Source organism: Heterodontus francisci, chromosome 3, assembly GCF_036365525.1.
Source record: "Heterodontus francisci isolate sHetFra1 chromosome 3, sHetFra1.hap1, whole genome shotgun sequence".
In the NCBI taxonomy this organism is placed as follows: Eukaryota; Metazoa; Chordata; class Chondrichthyes; order Heterodontiformes; family Heterodontidae; genus Heterodontus; species Heterodontus francisci.
This window is the reverse complement of record NC_090373.1, coordinates 132675696-132688204: the sequence shown is the minus strand read 5'-3', so window position 1 is coordinate 132688204 and position 12509 is coordinate 132675696. Positions and strand designations below refer to the sequence as shown.

Genomic DNA, 12509 nt, shown 5'->3' with positions numbered 1-12509 from the left:
ATTTCTGAGTAAGAATGGAGTCAAACACACTCTAATATAAGCATATCACCCAGCATTGAATGATGCTGCAGAAAGAAGTGTACAAATTGTGAAGAGGTCTTTGCTGCAGTATTTTCTAAGTGACAAGCTACCAGTAATTTCCATGTTTCTCTTTGATACAGGTTAGACAATTTTCTGTTCTCTTACAGAATAACCCCATAGTCTACAACAGGTTGCTCACTTTATGAGTTAGTGTTTAAACATGTTCCTAGGACAAGGTTTAGTTTGCTTAAGCAAAGTAAGAGAAAAGACAGACAAAGTGAAGATGAGTCATGATGCATGAGGCATGGAACTTAGAGAGTACAGTGCTGGTCAGAAGGTCATGGTGAAAAACCACTGAGGTGATAAAGAGAAGTATGTGTTTGGAGTTGTTGTAAAAAGACTAGCTACAATCACATATCTAGTGAAGATTGGTGAGAGACTCCATCAGTGTCATGTAGATCATTTGCTTGGAAGAAGAAATCTAACAAAGGGAGAGCATGAGAAACCTCCTATAGTCCAAATTCTACAGTTCCAAGTGAAACTGCAAGTCACAAAGAAATGAAAGGTTTGCCTTTCAGAGTCCACCAGTAGAGCAAAGTGAGTCAGGGTCTTTGGCTGAGACTCAATTTCACAGTTCCAACTGTTAAGTGGAGTTGGTAGTCAAAGTCAAAGTTTAGGGTTGACACAGTCTGGGGTGTTGCGAGAGCAGAGTTAATGGAAATGGAAGAAGATACCCAAACAGAAAGAGAATGAAGCCAGATAGGCTAATTGAAATTATGTAGGAAGGAAGAAGAAATCAGTTGTTCTTTTCATTACTTCTTGTCAAATGATATTTTTGTTAAGACATACTGGTGTTAAGGAAAACATTTTTTTACATGTAATGTACTCTGGAAATATTGGTCATGTATGCTTTAATTGTGATTCGTGACAGAAAACCCACATGCCAAATTGAAAAATATTAATTTTGTTTTATGAAACTCTGCCTGAGACTTTTTACTGGATACTATTACAAATAACTTTTAAAAAGCAGAACAGAACAGCAAAGATGGCCACACACAATTTGCACATGAGAAGCCAAAGGTCGTCAGGGAGACAGAGGTGCTTGCCCAGTCTAGCTAGAATAATGGGGGTGCTCCCAATTCAATTAACTAGAATGGTTTTGTCAATGCTGGTTGTCAAAAGCCATAAACACCCATTGACTTTGAAAGGGCCAACCCCCCCCCCCCCACCACCAACCAAACAGGTATGTTTGCACAGCTTGAGAGAAGAACTTTGAATTTCAAAAAATATTCCAGATGCTTCTGTTTCAAACAAAGAGGTGGTCACATGGCATAACTGCCTGTGTGACTCTGAGTGTTTGTGAATTGTGTCTCAGAAGGACAGTAACTGAACTCCAAGCAAGGAACATCTCTCTCTCCTGTCTCCCTCTCCAGCAAAGTCCCAGGGAAGCCTCGGTGGCAGCTACTGAGCCTGAAGACTACAGATCCTTACAGGTAACAACCAGGGGATACGGATAAAGCCACTCTCCTGCCTTCCGGAACCAGAGAAGCAAGCCCAAATTGTGCACATGGCCCAGCGAGGACTTCAAGGTTTTAACTGCAATTAAGGACACTGAAATTCAGTATTTGAATTCCATTTATTACGGACTTTACTTCAACCTCCCAATTCTTTTTCCTTTTTGTATCTATGTGTGTGCATGTGTGTGCACGCGCCTCTCTTTTTACTCATTTTAACCTTTTAGAATGATAATCTTAATAAACTTACATCTTTCTTGTCTAAACTCAAGGAAACCTGTCTGATTGGTTCATTTACAATTCTAATTAGAGGAACAGTGAGCAAGTGCTCACGGAGGTGGTAAGTTAAATCACTGTGTTAAAAGAATAAACCCTATTGTGGTCACACCAGAGAAGGGGCGAAAGGAGACCCTTCCTCACCTGGTCGTAACTGATTCCAGTAACAACAAGCATGCAAATGCAACCCAACCTGTTAAATTTCAGTTATTGTATTCTGGGAAATTATGTACTGTTTACATTTCCATGTATAAGTTTTTTTAAGTGAGGAGGGACTGTAGTATCTAGTAATAGCTGAGCATTTTGATATACTGCCCTCTCTGCTGCCCTCTCTGTTGGGGAGGTGTAAATAAAGTTCAATAATGGCTACTTGCTGTGAGTCCACATGTTAGTCTTACCCAATGTTCCTTGTAAAATTTGACCACTTGGTAAAAATGTAGCACATTTTAAATCCTTTCCAGATTGGATCAAATGGTGTGAGTATGGATCTCTAATTTTTTTATATGTGAATAAAGGCCAGGAATTGTCCCCTTAGTAGCAGAGTTCAGATCAAAAACGCTCCACGTGGGGTATTGCAGGCACAAACATGCTCCCTGGATATGTAGCAGTCAACTGGGCCAAGCCACCATGCCATCCTGTTGGGTTCGGATTGGTACAATTTGAAGGACCTATGCCAAATATTTGTGTCTAAAGTAAATGTTCTTTTCTTTCTTTTCCTTCTTAATTATAAATAACATGGAATTCCCTGAATCTTATTTTGTTGAAGTTGGTACTAATACGATAGTACTAATATGAGCAGTGCCAGCAACAATTGTGAATTAAACCCATTGTGTCTTGAAGTTGCTTCAGTGGATAGTTTGATTCATTCTATCACTGCTCTCCCTGCAACCTGTGGGATCTGTTTGTGCTGTCACTGTGGCAACCAGAATTTCTCTCTCAGAGGTTAAAACCTAAAGAGCAGGTCATGCAGTCACAGCGGCTCTCCTGTTATCCCCAAGAGCAGATCTAAACGGTGATGACTTTGTTTTGAGAGAAATAGGGTGGAAAGCATCTTATCCACAGATATGCATTACAGGTTGAAGCACTGATTCTGCAGCGAAGCTGAGGAAATGACTGCTTGTGCCGATGTTATAAAGGAGCATTGTTGATCAGAATTGTGCACTTTTCCTGCTGCCTATCATTTGTCCATGTGCAATTCACCAATTGCTGTAGGCCTGCATCCAATAATGAATAGGTGATGGTGGTGGGGGAGGGGGTTGGTGGGGAATAACAGAAACTTCTGCAGTATCACATATGTACCAGATCTGTGTCAGGTTATCTGTCCCAGATGCTGTGTAGTTGAGGTATGTATAAACCCCCGATGGATTGTAAGGTGTAGTAAACTGTGTAGATTTTTTTCTGTTACAGAAAATCTGTGACATGTTATTATTGCCCTTTAGAAGCTCCAGGTTCTTTAATGGGTAGTAAATGTGGCATTTTATATATAATCTAGATTTAAGGGTAAATCATTCAGTAACCCATGCTCACAACACATTACGCTGCATACCTACCAGGTTGTGCTCTGGGCGTAGAGCATAGTGTGTTTGGAATGCAGATCAGAGAATGGGGTGGGAGGCTCAGCACACTCACAAGACAGGGCTCCTGATTCTCCAGCCATTAAATTGAATTAGAAAGATATGGTTTGAATCGGCTACACTGATTTTCGCACCTGATTCTCAGATCCATATTCTTGTCAAGCAAGGCACAAAAGCTGGAAAAAGACCAAGCTAAATTTACCCTATCGTGTCATTCAAGCTCTGGGTTGAAGCTTGCAGTTGAGTTGCATCAGATAATGTATGGTGGATGCACTTGTGTTAATCCCTGTACATATATAGTTGACAGGGTATAGCTGACTATTTGGCATTGTATAGCTTGTATGCAAGTCACTGTTAATGTGTAGGTTTTAAACTGGATAAGTGATCATTTCTACATACAGGTGGAAGGGGTCAGGCTATATCTGATAATACAAGCAATGACAGATAGGAAAAGGCTCTCTGGTCCATCCAATCTGTCCCACACAATTGTGATATCTTACCCCATCCTACCCAAGAGCAGAAAAAACAGATTAAAAACCCAGGCCAGTTAGGAGGCAAAAATTTCCAAATGTTCCTCTCTGAGCCACCCCCCCATTGCCCTCCCTTTAAAGGTTTGAATCCAATCTGGGAACCATTCTGGCTCTGATTATTGTTATACAGTACCTACTCTTTGTACAAGGTGATCCACTGAATAGGGAGGAAAGTTTTATATCTAATAGTCATGACAAAAAGTAGAGGATAATACTTGATGGTTTTCATGAGAGAACGCTTTACTGAAGAATGAAATGCTGTGTTTCTCTAGAATCTAATAGTTTTCTGTAGACTATATATAGACCAGCGTTGGGGCACGTGAAATACACTCACATTTGTGATCTTGAATTGCATGTACACAAATTACATGATACATACAAAATGATAGCGAGTGCTGGACTCTAACGCAACTTAAACCACTTCCACGAAACTGTTTATAAATAATCTTGCTGCAATTTTGAGGGCTGACTATGTGGTAAATGGCGTTGCACATATTTCATGTGAACAGTGCACACCTCGGGCTGCATTTTATGCAGGTCCCAGGGGTCCCAATGCTCAGCCAGAAAGGTGAGGGAAATTCCGCCTTGGCTGTGCTAAGGAACCCCCTTACAGCGCTCAGGCAGTTAACTGCTCGACGCTAGTGTCCCCGTCCCTTTAAGGATGGGGATCCCGCCTCCAGGAGCTGCCAGCCAATCAGAGGGCTGGCAGCTCAGCCGTCCCTGAAGCGCCACTGGGAGCGGTAGCCTCTGCTGGTACTGCAGTAAGCCCAGGACCAGGAGCAGCCAAGGAGACCCCGATAGCAGTGGGGACAGGCTCTCTGGGGCCAGTCAGGCAGGTCGTGGTGATGGGCGGTGGGGTGGTAGTTGTCGAGGGCAGGGGGGCCAGACTGTTGGTGCTAGGGCAGCCTTTGCCATGGGGGGTCCTCTGTGGGCCATAGATTGCCAAAGCAAGAGAGTTGCACCACTCCCCGCCCCGCCCAGCCCGCAGGGAGGCTGCCTGGTTTTCTTGGGCAGCCTGCCCATGTGGCGGGCTCCCACCAGTTGCTGGTAAAATATCACTAGCTGCGTGAAGAGGCCCTTAAGTGGCCAATTAATTTGCGGGAAGGTTGTCCTCGGCCCTCCCTGCACCTGACAAAATTGAATGGTGACAGGAAGACGACAGACACTCCCTTTCCCCCATCCTCTCTCGCTATTTTATGGATTCCACGCCTTAGAGGGCTGATAAAACTCAACCCCTCCTGTGCAATTATATGTCTATTGGTGCAGGGGCCTACAGTTTCTTTTTACAATGCGTATATGATACATAAACAGTGCATCTACTTGCACGAGATGTAGTACCAGAAATCTGCATTTGATCTTGACCTTGACACAGCTGTTTGAAACATTCTGGGGCCTGTCAGTACAGCACCCCAGTGCACTTTAAAACAAGGACCATAAAACACTCAAAACATTCTCACTGATCCTTGAAACCTTCAGTCCAGCCATTCCTCATTATTATTTCATTTACATGAGGTGGGAAGGGAAATTAGTGGCAGCTCCATGCTATTCCAAATAAGTTCAACAACACTCAAGGGAATTTGAAATCAGTCTTCTGCACAGCTTTTCAAGTCATTGGGATAAGAATGTGTTTGTGTATATATATTCTGTTTTTTTTAAAAAAGCTTCTCTGAGGCCATTTTGAGTGAAATAAAAATTAAAACTGAGGTCAGCTCTGTAATGCTTACCTTTTACCTGACGTTCTTTTATCTCTTGATGCCTACATTGAATGAATTCTTTTTATGGTTAATGTATCAGCGTGGGTACCAAATTGCTTATTTGCAAAGTACTTTCACAGCTAAAAGAATATGAATACATTTATTTGATTGTGTTTCAGCCATGGTTTCATCCCAATCAGTTTGGAATTTTATTGAGGAGTCAGGGGTTTCTTTTCTCTTCCTCTCCTCCCTCAAGTTTACTGATTCACCTGACATTAAATAAAACATACCCTATCTGTGACTGGTGGATTTGACTATTTTTGTCAAATTGTTATCAATGTTTGACAGTTTGGGTGCTTAAACTCGGGATAACAGCTATAGTTATTCCCCCTCTGCACTAACCTTGCCACAGTCCATAACGCCACTCTTTTCTCTTACAGATTCATATATCCGCGGGTGCTCCATATGGGATTCATTTGGCAGAGGCATTGGCCTGAATGGTATATCTGATCTGAGAGTGGAGAAGAATGTGCTGTTTAACATTTCAGGCCATGGTGTCCTGCTCGGTAAGTTAGATGCTTGTGCACTTCAAACATAATTGGCAGTATGATTCAGCTGGTCAGCCAGAAGACTCAGACATTGATGTACAGACTGAGGTATGAAGCTTGTAGCTCCACGTTGCAATATTGAATGACAGCTGCACAACCATCAGCCATCAATCAATTATTCTGCTTACATTACCTTTGATATTTTCAAACAAGTAAACTGTTTCAGCTTTTAATTTCTTATTTTAACTTTACTTTCGAGCTATTCAAAAAAAACCTCACAATCTGGACTTACAGAGTGGGTTCTTAGTATCATTATTAAAGGGGACAATTACTGATGCAAACATATAAAGTATTAAGCAATTTCATGTCTTATTTTTAATTGCTCCCATTAATATTGCAGTATTTCTAGTTACCTGAACAGACACAGTTGAGTGAGAGAGGAAGAAGGTCCATTTGCATGTGTCTATCTTACAGCATTGCGATCAGTATTTATCAATCTCTTTAGAAACTGCCTGAGGCAAGAGTGTTGTTTCCCAGTTTGTGTCAGAGCTGTAAAGTCTGATTCCAATGATGGGCGATGGACAAGCTTTATACCGGGTTTCACTGTCTCACGAAATAGTCTATGGGCAAACATTTATCAGAGATAAACAATTATCAAGATAGTACTTAGTTGTAGTATTGTTTTTGCTTTAATAAGAACATTGTAAATGGTATGTGATCTTTGAGACACAGGGTTCAAATTTTCTGGAATCCTGCTCTGTCAGCATTAGCATTGCCAATTCTAGTTGGAGGTCTTTACAGAGCCTTGATCATGTGATGGCTGATCACATGACACCTGCAAGTGTTATTGCATTTACCTCACAGAGGTTGGATCCCCTGTTGTTGACTATAAAAGAACAAAGAACAAAGATAATTACAGCACAGGAACAGGCCCTTCGGCCCTCCAAGCCTGCGCCGATCCAGATCCTCTCTCTAAACATGTCGCCTATTTTCTAAGGTTCTGTATCTCTTTTCTTCCTGCCCATTCATGTATCTGTCTAGATACATCTTAAAAGACTCCATCGTGCCCGCATCTACCACCTCCGCTGGCAATGCGTTCCAGGTGCCCACCACCCTCTGCGTAAAGAACTTTCCACGCATATCCCCCCTAAACTTTTCCCCTTTCACTTTGAACTCGTGTCCTCTAGTAATTGAAACCCCCACTCTGGGAAAAAGCCTCTTGCTATCCACCCTGTCTATACCTCTCATGATTTTGTACACCTCAATCAGGTCCCCCCTCAACCTCCGTCTTTCTAATGAAAATAATCCTAATCTGCTCAACCTCTCTTCATAACTAGCGCCCTCCATACCAGGCAACATCCTGGTGAACCTCCTCTGCACCCTCTCCAAAGCATCCACATCCTTTTGATAATGTGGCGACCAGAACTGTACGCAGTATTCCAAATGTGGCCGAACCAAAGTCCTATACAACTGTAACATGACCTGCCAACTCATGTACTCAATGCCCCGTCCGATGAAGGAAAGCATGCCGTATGCCTTCTTGACCACTCTATTTACCTGCGTTGCCACCTTCAGGGAACAGTGGACCTGAACACCCAAATCTCTCTGGACATCAATTTTCCCCAGGACTTTTCCATTTACTGTATAGTTCACTCTTGAATTGGATCTTCCAAAATGCATCACCTCACATTTGCCCTGATTGAACTCCATCTGCCATTTCTCTGCCCAACTCTCCAATCTATCTATATTCTGCTGTATTCTCTGACAGTCCCCTTCACTATCTGCTACTCCACCAATCTTAGTGTCGTCTGCAAACTTGCTAATCAGTCCACCTATACTTTCCTCCAAATCATTAATGTATATCACAAACAACAGTGGTCCCAGCACGGATCCCTGTGGAACACCACTGGTCACACGTCTCCATTTTGAGAAACTCCCTTCTACTGCTACTCTCTGTCTCCTGTTGCCCAGCCAGTTCTTTATCCATCTAGCTAGTACACCTTGGACCCCAAGCGCCTTCACTTTCTCCATCAGCCTACCATGGGGAACCTTATCAAACGCCTTACTGAAGTCCATGTATATGACATCGACAGCCCTTCCCTCATCAATCAACTTTGTCACTTCCTCAAAGAATTCTATTAAGTTGGTAAGACATGACCTTCCCTGCACAAAACCATGTTGCCTATCACTGATGAGCCCATTTTCTTCCAAATAGGAATAGATCCTATCCCTCAGTATCTTCTCCAGCAGCTTCCCTACCACTGACGTCAGGCTCACCGGTCTATAATTACCTGGATTATCCCTGCTACCCTTCTTAAACAAGGGGACAACATTAGCAATTCTCCAGTCCTCCGGGACCTCACCCGTGTTTAAGGATGCTGCAAAGATATCTGTTAAGGCCCCAGCTATTTCCTCTCTCGCTTCCCTCAGTAACCTGGGATAGATCCCATCCGGACCTGGGGACTTGTCCACCTTAATGCCCTTTAGAATACCCAACCCTCCTTATGCCGACTTGACCTAGAGTAATCAAACATCTGTCCCTAACCTCAACATCCGTCATGTCCCTCTCCTCGGTGAATACCGATGCAAAGTACTCGTTTAGAATCTCACCCATTTTCTCTGAGTCCAAGCATAACATTCCTCCTTTGTCCTTCAGTGGGCCAATCCTTTCTCTATTTACCCTCTTTCTCCTTATATATGAATAAAAGGCTTTGGGATTTTCCTTAACCCTGTTTGCTAAAGATATTTCATGACCCCTTTTAGCCCTCTTAATTCCTCGTTTCAGATTGGTCCTACATTCCCGATATTCTTTCAAAGCTTCGTCTTTCATCAGCCGCCTAGACCTTATGTATGCTTCCTTTTTCCTCTTAGCTATTCTCACAATTTCACCTGTCATCCATGGTTCCCTAATCTTGCCATTTCTATCCCTCATTTTCACAGGAACATGTCTCTCCTGCGCGCTAATCAACCTCTCTTTAAAAGCCTCCCACATATCACATGTGGATTTACCTTCAAACAGCTGCTCCCAATCTACATTTCCCAGCTCCTGCCGAATTTTGGTATAGTTGGCCTTCCCCCAATTTAGCACTCTTCCTTTAGGACCACTCTCGTCTTTGTCCATGAGTATTTTAAAGCTTACGGAATTGTGATCACTATTCCCAAAGTAGTCCCCTACTGAAACTTCAACAACCTGGCCGGGCTCATTCCCCAACACCAGGTCCAGTATGGCCCCTTCCTGAGTTGGACTATTTACATACTGCTCTAGAAAACCCTCCTGGATGCTCCTTACAAATTCTGCTCCATCTGGACCTCTAACACTAAGCGAATCCCAGTCAATGTTGGGAAAATTAAAATCTCCTATCACCACCACCCTGTTGCTCCTACATCTTTCCATAATCTGTTTACATATTTGTACCTCTATCTCACGCTCGCTGTTGGGAGGCCTGTAGTACAGCCCCAACATTGTTACCGCACCCTTCCTATTTCTGAGTTCTGTCCATATTGCCTCACTGCTCGAGTCCTCCATAGTGCCCTCCTTCAGCACAGCTGTGATATCCTCTTTGACCAGTAATGCAACTCCTCCACCCCTTTTACCTCCCTCTCTATCCCGCCTGAAGCATCGATATCCTGGGATATTTAGTTGCCAATCATGCCCTTCCCTCAACCAAGTCTCAGTAACAGCAATAACATCATACTCCCAGGTACTAATCCAAGCCCTAAGTTCATCTGCCTTACCTACTACACTTCTTGCATTAAAACAAATGCACCTCAGACCACCAGTCCCTTTATATTCATCATCTGCTCCCTGCCTGCTCTTCCCCTTAGTCACACTGACTTCATTATCTAGTTCCTTACAGGCTTTTGTTACTACCTCCTTACTGTCAGCTGACCTCAATTGGTTCCCATCCCCCTGCCACATTAGTTTAAACCCTCCCCAACAGCGTTAGCAAAAGCACCTCCAAGGACATTGGTTCCAGTCCGGCCCAGGTGTAGACCGTCCAACTTGTAATAGTCCCACCTCCCACAGAACCGGTCCCAATGTCCCAAAAATCTGAACCCCTCCTTCCTGCACCATCTCTCAAGCCACGCATTCATCCTGACTATTCTTTCATTTTTACTCTGACTATCACGTGGCACTGGTAGTAATCCTGAGATTACTACCTCTGAGGTCCTACTTTTTAACTTGGCTCCTAACTCCCTAAACTCTGCTTGTAGGACCTCATCCCGTTTTTTACCTATATCATTAGTGCCTATGTGCACAATGACAACTGGCTGTTCACCCTCCCCCTTTAGAATGTTCTGCAGCTGATCTGAGACGTCCCTGACCCGTGCACCTGGGAGGCAACATACCATTCGGGAGCCTCGTTTTCGACCACAGAACCACCTATCTACTCCCCTTACAATCGAATCCCCTACGACTATAGCCCTTCCACTCTTTTTCCCGCCCTTCTGAACAGCAGAGCCAGCCACGGTGCCATGGACCTGGCTACTGCTGCCTTCCCCTGGTGAGCCATCTCCCTCAACAGTATCCAAAACGGTATACTTGTTTTGGAGGGAGATGACCGCAGGGGACTCCTGCGCTGCCTTCCTGCTCTTTCTCTGCCTTTTGGTCACCCATTCCCTTTCTCCCTCAGCAATCCTAATCTGCGGTGTGACCAATTCACTAAACGTGCTATCCACGACCTCCTCAGCATCGCGCATGCCCCAAAGTGAGTCCATCCGCAGCTCGAGAGCCGTCATGCGGTCTAACAAGAGCTGCAGCTGGACACACTTCCTGCACGTGAAGGAGTCAGGGTCATCAGCCATGTCCCTGAGCTCCCACATTGAGCAAGAGGAGCATGATACGGGTCTGAGATCTCCTGCCATTTTTAATCTTAAGTTTAAACTTAGTTAAATGAAAAAGGAACGTAAAGTTTTTACCAATCACAATAAAACCAGAGAAATCGAAAAAGCCTTACCTTATAAACACCCCACCGAGTCCTTTTTTTTTGGTTAGAGGAGGAGGGCGGGTGGGAGACACTACAAGTGTGGTGTCTCGGGTTTAGAAACCGCCCAAATATATAGTGTTTTACTTACCCAGCAGCCCCCTGGCCTCCGCCGAAAAACAAAAGGAAATTAAATTTACTTTCAAACTGACTTTCCCAGCTGCTCACTCGCTCACACTCTGCTCCCGAAAAAGCTGCTGCACTGAAAGGAAAGTTATTTTAAACCGCCCAAATATATAGTGTTTTACTTACCCAGCAGCCCCCTGGCCTCCGCCGAAAAACAAAAGGAAATTAAATTTACTTTCAAACTGACTTTCCCAGCTGCTCACTCGCTCACACTCTGCTCCCGAAAAAGCTGCTGCACTGAAAGGAAAGTTATTATGCTTGTGGTTTTGTGCCAACCAGCTGTTTGTGCGAGAAGTTCCAAAAACCAGGAAATGACTTGTAAGCAGGTGAAGAGGGGAAACTGAAGGTGGGGAAGTGGGGAAACAAGTTGGAGGGGGGGAGAAGAGGACATGAAAGAGAAGTAGAGAATGGGGTAAAGGGGACACTGAGGGAGTGGGGAAGAGGGAAACCTCAGGTGGGCAGGGAAGAGGGGAACTACAGGTATGCGGGGAAGAGGGGAAGTGTAGGTGGGCGGGGAAGAGGGGAACTGCAGGTGGGCAGGCAAAGAGGAACCTCAGGTGGGCGGGAAAGACCTGAGGTAGAAAGAGGTTAGTTTAATGTACTTAAAATCAATCTAAGTGAAAATAATAAACTATGCTCCAACTTTAACACACACACATACACACATATGAGAATCACATACACACAAATAGGTTACAGAATGATGAAGAATAGTTTTGTTGGATTAGAGTACAGAACAAATAAATATAATATACAGTCTGTGGGGTCTGGTAATTCAGTTGTCTTCCGGATGAATTTGAAGTTCTGAAGTTCCTAGCAGGTAGAGGTGCACTTACAGCTGGTCCACCTGGTTCAGAGTTTTCTTGGAGACAGTGATGGCTTTCTCCCTGGGGTCTCTGTCTGTAGCGCTGATAGGCGTGGACAGGATTGCGGTATACTTGGAGAGGGAGGGAGAGAGAGAGAGAGAGATATCCCCAATGGGGTCCTGCAGTGGGGTAGCTTTCAAAGCTTTTCTGCTGTGTGTAACAGAAATTCCAAGTTCACACAGCCTGTGGAGACTGTCACATGGTTCTCTCAGTATTTTATTTTTACTTTAATGAAGTCCAAAGTCTAAGAATCCCAATTCTCTCTCAGGTCATACTGTTTCAATGTTTACCCCATGGAGCTACACCTCCACTAGTGGATGCTCCAAGATGGCTTTGAATGTCTTGCTAACGAGGGTGATACTAGATAATTTACTC

The 12509-nt window shown here is 43.9% G+C and overlaps 1 protein-coding gene across 11 annotated transcripts in view; it reads left to right on the top strand.

The window, feature by feature from the left end:
* LOC137360749 (fibrocystin-like) overlaps positions 1–12509 on the top strand; it is a 604145-nt gene that overhangs the window by 326229 nt on the left and 265407 nt on the right. For all 11 annotated transcript variants that reach the window (XM_068026018.1, XM_068026015.1, XM_068026020.1 and 8 more), the window contains one exon: positions 6050–6175. In XM_068026018.1, the coding sequence (XP_067882119.1) occupies positions 6050–6175 (126 nt within the window). The remainder of the gene's footprint in view (positions 1–6049; positions 6176–12509) is intronic.